This window comes from Athene cunicularia (genome assembly GCF_003259725.1).
Source record: "Athene cunicularia isolate RWA chromosome 13 unlocalized genomic scaffold, athCun1 chr13_part1, whole genome shotgun sequence".
In the NCBI taxonomy this organism is placed as follows: domain Eukaryota; kingdom Metazoa; phylum Chordata; class Aves; order Strigiformes; family Strigidae; genus Athene; species Athene cunicularia.
Genome location: NW_020799117.1, coordinates 38,051 through 49,036, shown reverse-complemented (window position 1 = coordinate 49,036; position 10,986 = coordinate 38,051). Strand labels below are relative to the sequence as shown.

Genomic DNA, 10,986 nt, shown 5'->3' with positions numbered 1-10,986 from the left:
TTTTCCAGATCTTTCATGAAGATGAGCAGCACAGATCTCAACACTGATTCCTGTTGGATTCCACTGGTAACTCTCCTCATTGTGAAAAATGGCCATTTATTTTTATCCTTTGTTTCCCCTCTTTTAACCAATTGTTAATCCTCAAGAGTCCCTTCCTTTTTATCCTTGACAACTTAGTTTCTTTAAGTGTTTCGGCCTGTTGGAAACTTTGTAGAAACTCCATACACCCTGCCTGTAAGGGAAGCACTGTAACAAGAGCTTGTGGAAACCTAAGAATTCTGCTACATTTGTGAGATTTAAATTTTTTCTGCAAAAAACATATTCCTCATTCTGTTACATATATGTATCTGCTAATTACTTGTATTATTATTGCCTTTGTTTTGCCTAATACTTAAGTAAAATTTACTGGTATGTAGCTTCTCTGAAATCCCTCACCCATTGGGATCCCTGCTGGCCACCTTTGATTTGTCGTTATTCACACTTTTTCACACAAGAGCTGATTTATATTACTGCATTGAATAGTTAAACATTTGTTTCATAGAGCTGCTTTAGAAGTCAGGTGAATGACACCTGGTCCTGGTCCTGTCCAAACTGATGATACAAGGAAAATGAAAACAAAACAGAACCAGGAGAGTGCCATAAAATACAAGTTTTTCTACCTTCTGTTGTGAAAAAAATTGCACAGTAAAATGGAAATAATTTGGGTGGGCTATCAACCACTATTTTTAAAACCATCCACTGTGTTGAGGGGTTGGAGCAGAATTTTAATGGGTTTTTTAGAAACTTTTGGAGGGTCTTTTAAGAACAGATAACAAATTTTCCAGCACATGCAAGTTTGGGGAGATAACTGCTTTTATAACATCATTTGCTGTAACAAAGACTGTCACTAAACTGTTTGTGTAATTTTAATATATGGATTAATATGTGATTTTAATATGTGGAATTTCCTTGATTCAGTTTCGTTCTCTTTTCCCATTCTTGATGACACTGAGACTGTTAAGTTGCTTTTTAGCAAAGGTGATGTCTTCTTTGCATTTATCTGCTACTTGCATTTATTTTTACTTCTTAACAGCATAGAAACCCGATAATTTCTATTATAAGACATTAACTCTTCTGCTGTAGGAGATTTTTGGGTAGCAGTTTTTATAATGCAGCTGATTTCTCTTTGGCAATAATTGGCCTGTAGCTGAGAGACTTGTTACTAAAACAGCAGAGTCTGAGTGTGTTAGGGGAGAATTATTTTGTTTGCTTTGAAGGAAGTACCTACTACTTCAGAGAAAGGTGCGAGGGAGCAGGGAGACAGACAATAGTCATACAGATGTGCTGTAATAGCACAAAGTACACTTTGTGAAATGTACTCAAGACCTTAAACAAGAAGGTTTGCTCTTTGCTTTCTTACCTCTCTTACTGAGCCTTTATTTAAAATGAAATGAGAAATGCTTATGTAAGTTCTGGGAGTAATGATTAAGGCAAAGAATGCTTATTAATGAGTTAAAACAAAATACTGTATCTGTTGGTTTGGTTTTTTTTTTTCTTCCCAAGAAAAAAATTTAAATCAAGAAAATACAGGGCTGCTGCTGAAACTAAACTTTTGCATATGTGTGTATATATATGTATTTATTACAATAATTATATGTGAAAGATTATAACTTAAAGTGAACTGCTTACTCTTTTTAGATAGCTTATTTGGGACTTTAACAGTATTGCATCACGATATTGCTACAAGGGTATGCATTCATCAGTGTATCTGTATGCATTATCCTGCACATCTGAGCACATTAATCCTACATGTTTTCCCAAACTGTAACATACCATTTGGTATATGACCCTCTCCATTACTGATTATATGTGCCGGCTTGTTGTTGAATTCATCTTAATGTGTGGGGATGATGAGTCATTCTTACTGAGAAGACATTTTGCTTTTTTCTGGCTTCTGATGGACGCTTATTGAGTGACTGCTCTTTTGCAGGTGAAGTGGATGATGTACTGGATTGTGTTTGCCTTTTTTACCACTGCAGAAACACTCACAGACATTGTTCTTTCTTGGTGAGTCCCTTGGTGGCATGGCGCTTTTTGTTGGGTTTGTTGTGGGTTTTTTTTTTAAAGAAAAGAGGAGTAGTGTTAGGATGCTAAGCATAAACTGTCTCTCCTTTAGGGGTTTTCAATCCCTATGAAGAGTCTGCAGGTTTGTAGATGCTATCTGTAGTAGCTGTTGTTTTAGCTGTTTCATCTCCTGTGCTTGCAAACAGTTACAATAAATACACAGTATCTGTGAGAGGATCTTCATTCATAACAAAATATTTTTGAGAACCTGTTAATGTGAACTGGTAAAGTTTGAGAAAGGTGGTCTAAAAGACACTTTAAAAAGATGGTAGAAGGAAGGGACCTGTTTTGCTTTGCAAGCCTGTTGTGTGGAGGAGCAGCTCAGATGCATGTCTGTGCTCCAAGTGGTGTTCTGCATGACGAAACACTAGCGGGGTTGGGGTGGAGTGGAGTTGGGGGAAGCAGATTGTTAATCCTTTCAGTGTTGTGTGTCATGCTTGGCAATATGGAAGCCTCCAAAAATGACAAATCATTGTTGCATATCTTCAGCTGAACCTTTGGAAGGGAATATCTTCTGTTTCTTCATTGCTTTAGTGCATGCATCTCTGAAAGAATACTTGTCAAGAGTTGCATTTTTTTAAAAAAAAGTGGCTACACAGGCCTTACAGAAGTGCTCAGCACTTTTGCCTCTTCCTGTATTAGCCTTGAAAAGCAGACAAAGGTCCAAAAAATACAAGAGCTTTGGCTTGTTTACCTACTGAAAATGGACCACTGAAAACAGAAGTCTTTTACTGCTCATAGAGACAGTAGGAAGTTTGTGTTCACTTGTTTTGATCTCTACTACTGCATCTTCCCAGAGACCTTACTGTAAGGGTTAGAGATGACAGACTTACGCTGCCTGCTCTTTTTCACTTACACTGTTGCTCCTCTTGTGTCTTATCTGGGGAGTACCACTGGAAGTTTCAGAAACTGAGCCATCAGCCTTAGCAGGAATTTGAGATTTGTTGAGATACATAGTTGAAAACTTTTGAAAATGAAAGGGAAACTGGTGTTGTATTAATGTCCAGTGGATACTCTCTGAACCAAGTTCAGGATGATGAGAGTAGCTATCAGATTGTAATTTGGTGTGTTTGCAGGGCTGAGAGATGCCCTGTTTATGGAGTTTTCATGGCTATGGATGAAAGACTAAATGAGACTCGAAGAAGGTATGTCCTAGGATTCCAAAGAGGGTTCTGCTATACTAATTCTTTTGTTTCCAAGCCTTTATCTTGCCTTTGCTTCTTCTGCCTATGCTGCTCTCTACCAGTTATCTCCATCTGTCTCTGTGCTGATCTTGATTCCAGTTCTCCATCTTTCTCTCTCTCTCTCTTTTTTTTTCTTCCCTCCTTCTCTCAGGTTTCCCTTTTATTTCGAGCTGAAAATTGCATTTGTGATTTGGCTGCTCTCCCCTTACACCAAGGGCTCCAGTGTCCTCTACAGGAAGTTTGTGCACCCAACGCTCTCCAATAAGGAGAAGGTACTTGTTGTTAGAAGATACTGACCTAGCTAGGAGCTGGCTGACTTCTGACTCAGTTATGCCACAATAAAAACTGAAATGTGTGAATCGTGCTTGTGCTGGCAGTAGTGGATGTAGAATGATTTTGTCTCTGACAACAATGTCATACTGCAGCTTACTGAAGATTGTGATGTAGCCAGTAGTTTGCCTAATGCTTAGAAAGCACGTTTGGCTAACCCAGCGTCATGAACCCTTACAGCCACTGTCAGTAGTTAAGCTCTTTGAATCACGATAGGAGCAGCATGTTTTGTAGCTATGCAGTTTTTTCACATTGTCTGTATAAGCAACTGCTTTGTTTCAGTTGTTACCATTTTGAAATAGCATACTTTTAAGTAAAAGTTGCATTTGCAAGCTTTCTGTAAGTAGCAGAGAAACTGCAGTTACATGATCAATGACAGCAGATGCTGATAGCCTGTAAAAAAGCTTCCAGATGAGCTTTGGGTTTTTAAGGGTGATGGTGGGGAGACTTTGGTCATGTTTGTAACGAGGAGCTAAATGCCATGTTCCACATTGCCTTCCTAGGAAATTGATGAATACATTACTCAGGCTCGTGACAAGAGCTATGAAACCATGATGCGAGTTGGCAAGAGAGGGTTAAACCTTGCTGCCAATGCAGCAGTTACTGCAGCTGCAAAGGTAATGCAACACCTTCTGTAACATTCAGGAATTCCCCGGCAGTTTAGTTTTGTGTGCCAGCAATTAGTGTTATGGGTCTGTTAGGGATGCTGGTACTTGTTGGCACCAGTCTACATTGCCTTTCCTCCAGTTTGCCTTGCAGTTAATTCCATCCTTTGCCTTAGGAAAAGTGGAGGGAGAGTGGAATAGATTTTGCTTTAACCTCTTCTTTGTTGGTCTTGGGAGCATACTTTTCTTTTTCCCTTCTCTGTTTTTTTCAGAGTACCCCAGTTGGGAATAGGGCACCTTTCCTCCTCTTCTGAATGATCCCATGTGAGATGATCTTGGTGAAGGTGAAGTGACCTTGACCCTAATTTTTATGTCCTCTTAGGGTCAGGGAGTTTTGTCTGAAAAGCTGCGAAGTTTCAGCATGCAGGATCTCACTCTGATACGGGATGAAGATACTGTGCATATGAGAGGCCATGAGCCACAGCTGCACCCCTCTGGTGGGAGTCTTCTTGAAACAATTGAGGATTCAGGTACAGAACAGCCCAGCTGGGCCACTGTGTGAAGCCTCATGTGGTGAGCCAGGAGGGAAGGGCTGGTTCCCTGGACTTTTCATGCATTGGGTCTCGGAAGGACCGTGAGACTCCAAATTATCTGGGAGAAGTTGCGTTGTCTTCCCTAGTCCCTTCACATCTGCTAACACATTCCTGTACTTGTTTGGATTCTCCCTCTTAGGGATTGTTGACATCTCCCTTTCATGTGGTCCTTCAGGATGGGCCATTTTAGACATCATGTGATTTTTCAAAAGTGTTTGCTGAAACTTTCTTTTTCCTTAGCTTCCTGTTACTCCTCAGGAGAGGAGAGCAGTGTGGCACAGCGGTCTAATGGAACCCTGTCGGAGACCAGAACAGACCCATCAGATGAAGATGGAGGAGACAAACTTCCTAAACGTACCCAGAGTCTCAAAACTCCTAAGAAGATGATGAAAGCTGAGGTGAGGTGGTGTGTAAATTATTTCCAGCACTGACATTGATTTGTGAGCTTTGTTGGAAGGCTTTGGCTTTGTGGTCTCAGTGCATTTAAAAGGAGTTTGTACAAACTGTGTTGGACTAAGTCTTTGCTAGTTGAGTCCTACATCAGAGGACTTGCTGTCTACTTGCTATACTAGTTTCTAGCTTTTGTATTTTTATCATGCCTGTGAAACTCTGCTGTAAGCCAGGACCCAGCTTTGCTTTCATTCAGGTTGTGTGTTGAAGGTGGGGCCTTAGATATTTTTAACATGTTTTGTTGACTGTATCCTCTCTCCTGTCTGTTACAGTCTAAATATGTAATATAATACTATTGTGACATTTAGCCACTTTCTCCTCATCTGAAATGCAACAATTCTATACCCTCTTAGGCCTTCCTGGACTTCTGAATATTAGATATGGGGAAAATGTAATTTCCTCCTTCACACCACTCCCCACCCCCCTAACTTCCCTCCACCCCAGGGTTTTGTCCTGAATTTTGGGTAACTAGTCACTCTTGAGCTGTCCCGTCCATGTGATGATCCAGGATACTTACAGCCATTCAGATGGGACATGAGTTGCCTGTATTATTATTAAAACAAACCGTACATGAAAATAAATGCAGTTTTGTCCAGGAGCCATTTTAGCTTAACAGTCTCTGGTTTCAGCTGTGGTGTGTTCTGTAGAACATGCTTTTTGAGGTGCTGCTTTCCAGGTTTTGACTTGTACTTTAATGTTTCTTGTGGTTTGATTTATACCTAATACAATGCTTCTCCCTTTTTGTGAAGTTGGGATCCTATTTATTTGATTCAACTTGGACTCTTAATTCGGGTTTTTATTTTTATTTAAGATAGAGTGTTGTATGACTGGCTCACATTGTCAAACTTTTCAGGCTAAATTAAATAATTGGGGGGAAAGTAATTGCTTAAAGCATCATTTTAAGTTATACTGTTAACCTGATTTTATAGTGTACAGGACACCTTTGCATGTGATTAAGTATTCTTTGTAACAATCACAAAACAGCTGAGGTTGGAGGGGACCTCTGGAGATCATCTGGTCTGACCCCACTGCTCAAGCAAGGCCATCTAGAGCCGGTTTCCCAGGACCATGCCCAGATAGCTTTTCAGTATCTCCAAGGATGGATATGTATGTCTAAAGATGCATTTAAAATCAGCTTGGATCTTTTTTAAATTGCCAAGGCTTACTTCTGAGTTGATCCCTCTGCTTTCTTCTGTAGCATATTAGACAGGAGCAGGGAAACAAGTGGTTCCAAGCTTCCTAGCAAGGAATTTTTAATGTGAAATTGTGAAATTTTCTGTGCTGTTCATTTTGAATACAGAAATTCCGATAAAGCCCTTTGCAGCCATACTGGGTTTTATGCTCACTCTGTTTGGATCTTCAGTTCAGGTGTAGGAATTGTAGGAGGTCTTTGGCTGAGGCCTCCAAGATTGCCCAGAAGGACCGAATGCATTGTAGATCATAGGTGCACTCTTCTTGCCAATATCTAGAATGAAAGACACTCGAGTAAAGCATGCAAACTAGTCCAGGATGTTTCAAGAAGCAGAAAAGTTACAGCAGTGAAGTGTTATGTGAATGTTATCAGTTAGAAATCCTACTATGTCTAAACTTTTGTTGAGACAGCTGAGTTGGATTTATTAACACACTTGTCCAGTTTTAGGATGTCTTCCTCTCCTGATTGCTATTTGATAGATATGCTGAGAGTGGTTTGTTTGTTAACCAAAACCAAATGGAATGGATAAGTAGCTGTTCTGAAAGAATGGATGATGTGAATAGGGTCATCATCTTGTAGTTTCGTCTGATTTTCACTCTGCGTTCTTGTATCTTTCTGCTAAGCATTCAGGTGTTAAACTAACCTAAGATGCCTCTTTTTTTTTTTTTTTTTTCTTCCTCAGCTTCCAGTAAGAAGTGTGAAAGCCCGCCCTAAGAAGAAAGCTGCAGGCTCCCTTGCTTCTGGCGAGTCATCCTAAGGAGACCTCCCCCTCCCCAGCACCTGTCTCTGTTCCGGGATTTGCCTGTCACTTTTGAGGGGAAACTCCCCAAAGGAAGGGAGCCGAGATTCATGTACATAACAGATACTGCTTTGTAGAGCTCATTCCAAGGCAAGGGGGAGGCTGGGATTCAGAAAATGGAGTAGAGGATACACATCCTCTGGAATTTTCTCCTTTTCATCTCTCTGTCAGACGGAATGCTGATATGTCTGTACATAGCCTGTTGCTTTGGAATTCCCACTGTATAACCCTAGTTGGGGAGAATCTTTGCTGGAACAACTGACTAGGGTTGGAGACAGATTTCTTCTTCTTGCACAGAAGCTGGAAAAATATTAGACGCTGGAGTTCCACAGGGGTGGGTGGCTCCCTAAAATGTCTTATCTTGCTCTGGGTATTCTTCTGCAGCTGTGTGTTGTTAAGAAGTGCCCACCATGATTCATCCTCCTTAAGAATGAACTGTATCTGTCATGTCCATCCCCTTTGAGAAGGTGACTGAAATGGTGTATGCTGAGTGCTTTTGAACATAGAGGACTAGCTCATGGGAGGAGTATGCTAGATTCGCATTACTAGTACTGGAAGATGAAGAGATTGGGGATTATTTCATTTTTTCTGGAAGCTGAAGGGAGATAACTGAAAAACTGAGTGCAATGGAGTAGGTGCAGGTATCTGTGAGAGTTAAATATTGAGAAGGGAAGTTGGGCATCTGTAAGATTTTGGCTCTTCTTGAAGCTGCTTGAATTTTGTTTCAGGTTCTGTTGTTCACTTTGATTCCTGTGAGAGTATCAGCATGAGGCGAGTCCCCTGCAGTGGGAAAAGTTGGCAGAGAGACTGTTGCTTTGCCATTTAGTGATTGATCATGTCAGCCCGATGCTTGTTGCTACAGACAAATCCTTTTGTTCTAGCAGATGACTGGGGAGAATCTGGTTCAGTATAGCCCGTGAGCATACTTGAGAATTTCAGAAGTCCTTATCCCTCAGCCTTAGGAGATCCAGTCCTCAGGGCATGAGAGCTGATAAACAGCTGATGCATGAATTTCACTAGTTCCAGGATTCCATTTATGGGGGATAAAAAGCAGGGAGTAGGGCACAATACTCTGATCAGTCAGTCCTCTTGCTTTATGCTACTGCAGCCCTTGCACAGATTTTCTGTCTGACCATGTGCCATGTTCATCAGATTCCTGAGGCTCGAGCAATTTATAACACTTGGGACAGAACTATATTGAATGTAGAATATGTATTGCAGGAGTGAAATTGCAGAGCTGCAGAGAGAATTCGCATCATGCCAAGCCATGCTGGGTTCTAATCTGTTGAACATTGAGGGGAGATCCCTTGTAGGCAGGCCAACAGGGTCAGTGGGAATTTATGAATTAGGGTTCTTGGTGAGATCTATAATGGGGGGACCACCATTATAGACTTGGTTGTCTGAATGAGTACTTGATGGTCTTAATCTTTACTAAAACTACTTATGGAAGGAACCTGGCTCCTCCTTCCCTACTGAAGACCATTCTTAGCTCTAGGTGCAGGTATTTGTGTTTGCCCAGTATTTTGCTGTTGACAATGTATAGAAGCACTTCTGCGAGTAACGTTCCACAAGTACTTCTATCCTAAAGAATAGCCCTTCAAAAGTTTGTAAAGTTGAAGGTTAGGACTGAATTTTTTCTTGTTTCCCATTGTCTTGGTGAGAAATTGTTATGAATTGACTAGTTATTTTAGGAAACCAATTAAGTTGTTTTTACTTTTATTTGTAGCTTTTAAACATTGAAGTCCTGACAGACGTCAGAAACTTCCATCCTGCCAGAAATACTGTCCTAAATTATCCACAAGGCCTTATGCAGAAGCCAGTAGAAAATCCTTGATGCACAAAAGAAAAGCAAGTATTTTGTTATTTTTAGTTTAACAGACATTGTATATGTGTCTCACCGGTACATGCAAAGGCATGTTCTGAGCAGGAATTCTGCTTCTGAAGGAAATTCCCCTCTTCCATACAAGGGATAGAAAATTTTTACCGAGTATGTGGAAGATTCAGGTGTAAGGAATTTCTGTCCTAGCTTTCGCTGTATGGAACAATATAGAATCATTATTCTCTATATACCAAGTACCTATATGAGCACATTTCTTGAAAAATTTTTTCCTTTAACTAAAAATTTCCATAGCAAATTATTTATGTAAATCATTGTGAGGGGACTTGATTTGGAAGCCGAGGTTTGGTTAGTTTCCCCTTATGCCAATCTCCACGCTTTTTCCTTGCACATGTATGGTGATAGCCTTGGATTACTTGGTTTTCATACAGTGACTTTCCAGAATGTTTTCTAGAATCAGTTCATTTGTAGTAACTCTTCTTTCTTTGCAGCACAGGAGGAATCTCTAAAGACTCAGTTTTGGCATTTGGATTTACCTTTGTCTTCCTGAGCTAGGTCCTGCACTGAGTATCTTACTTAGCATTGATACTTGATGTCATTAGTCTGTGAGTAAGTATGGGTCAGTCTTACTCTGACTTTGGTTGAAGAGGAAATTAAATGAATTCTGGTTGTAAGGGAGAGTCTGGAGCAGAGTCAGGGACTATTATCTAGTGTATGATACAAAGCTGATGATGCCAAGCAGCAGAACTTACCCAGAGCAAGAACAATGTCTTAGCATAGACACTATTTTCTTCTTCCAGTACAAATGTGACTGCTAGATTGTGCTCTGCTTGATCAAAGCCTCTGCGGATCTGCCACCACCCATGTGATCTCTTAGTGAGTTTCTAGATATAGTTCTGCATTGGATGGCATGGTCTTGCATAGAAATTCTCTTGTTAATGAGAACGCTGAATGTGCTGTTTTGATAAAATGCTTTTATCAGCTGTTGTTCAGTGTTTTCAGCAGGAAATGCTGGAATGTAGTTTCTCTTCAGTATCATCTGTGGGCTTCGTTGTGCAGTTAAGCAAATGGTTAAATCTTTATCTAGCAGTAGAACCCCTTGTATTCAGTAAGTGTTTATACCCCTTTCCTAATACACCTGGGCACAAAGAGAAACCAGTAAAAGAAAATAACTGAAGTGGGAGGGGGGGAGATAGGGGCATGGTATGTGTGTGTCATACTTTGTGTGCCTAAAAATTATCCTAAAATACCTGCACCTGAGATATAACGTGAAGCCATGACTGTCTTTTGGAAAGAAACGTTGTACCTCCATGCTGTATAATACTATGAGTCAGTGTTCTGCTGCTGGAAAAGAAAATAGTGAAATGTGTGAAACTTAAGGATTTGCTGCATAAAAGGGAAAACGGTTTCTTGCTTGGCAGTATCCTTCATGGTGGGTAAGAAATAGGAAGGTACAGGAGAGACTGCTGTCAGGTTTTAAACCTTATACTTCAGCTGAACATCTTAATTTCTTACTGTTCTTCATTGAGTTTCTGGTTTGGTTCTCCAGCCTTATGTTTCCAAGTCTGGGCGACTGATTTCTTTTAGACTAGATTTAACTTCCTTGGTAGGTAGAGGGTGTATTAGAGAGGGATGCTGGTGCTCTTAAAATTGCAAAGCTTTTTCTGGGGAAGCTACACCTTCCTCTGTTTTAGTGAACTGAGTTCCATTCATTATCCTTTTGCAGTGCTGGGCTTTCTTTTTTATACATCCCCCTTGGAAGTATGACTCTCACAATATATGGCCAAGTAATTTCTGCCTTCAAAAGCAAGATTTCTGGAGAACCCCAACTTTCCAGAAATTGTTATTCATTCTTTGCCATCTTAATCATCAGGAAATATAGTGCCTTAGGAG

General features: G+C 40.4%; 1 protein-coding gene across 3 annotated transcripts; it reads left to right on the top strand.

Moving 5' to 3' along the window:
- REEP2 (receptor accessory protein 2) lies at positions 1 to 10,506 on the top strand. Of its 3 annotated transcripts, XM_026857947.1 has the most exons (8): positions 1 to 66; positions 1,970 to 2,046; positions 3,180 to 3,248; positions 3,439 to 3,559; positions 4,121 to 4,234; positions 4,605 to 4,752; positions 5,056 to 5,213; positions 7,140 to 10,506. In XM_026857947.1, exons 1-8 carry the CDS (start codon positions 16 to 18, stop codon positions 7,212 to 7,214), a joined length of 813 nt encoding a protein of 270 aa, XP_026713748.1. In that variant the 5' UTR covers positions 1 to 15; the 3' UTR covers positions 7,215 to 10,506. The 3 variants fall into 3 exon arrangements, with proteins under 3 accessions (XP_026713748.1, XP_026713746.1, XP_026713747.1); XM_026857945.1 differs by lacking the exon at positions 3,180 to 3,248; XM_026857946.1 differs by lacking the exons at positions 1 to 66; positions 3,180 to 3,248 and adding an exon at positions 967 to 1,017.
- Positions 10,507 to 10,986: the final 480 nt, after the last annotated feature.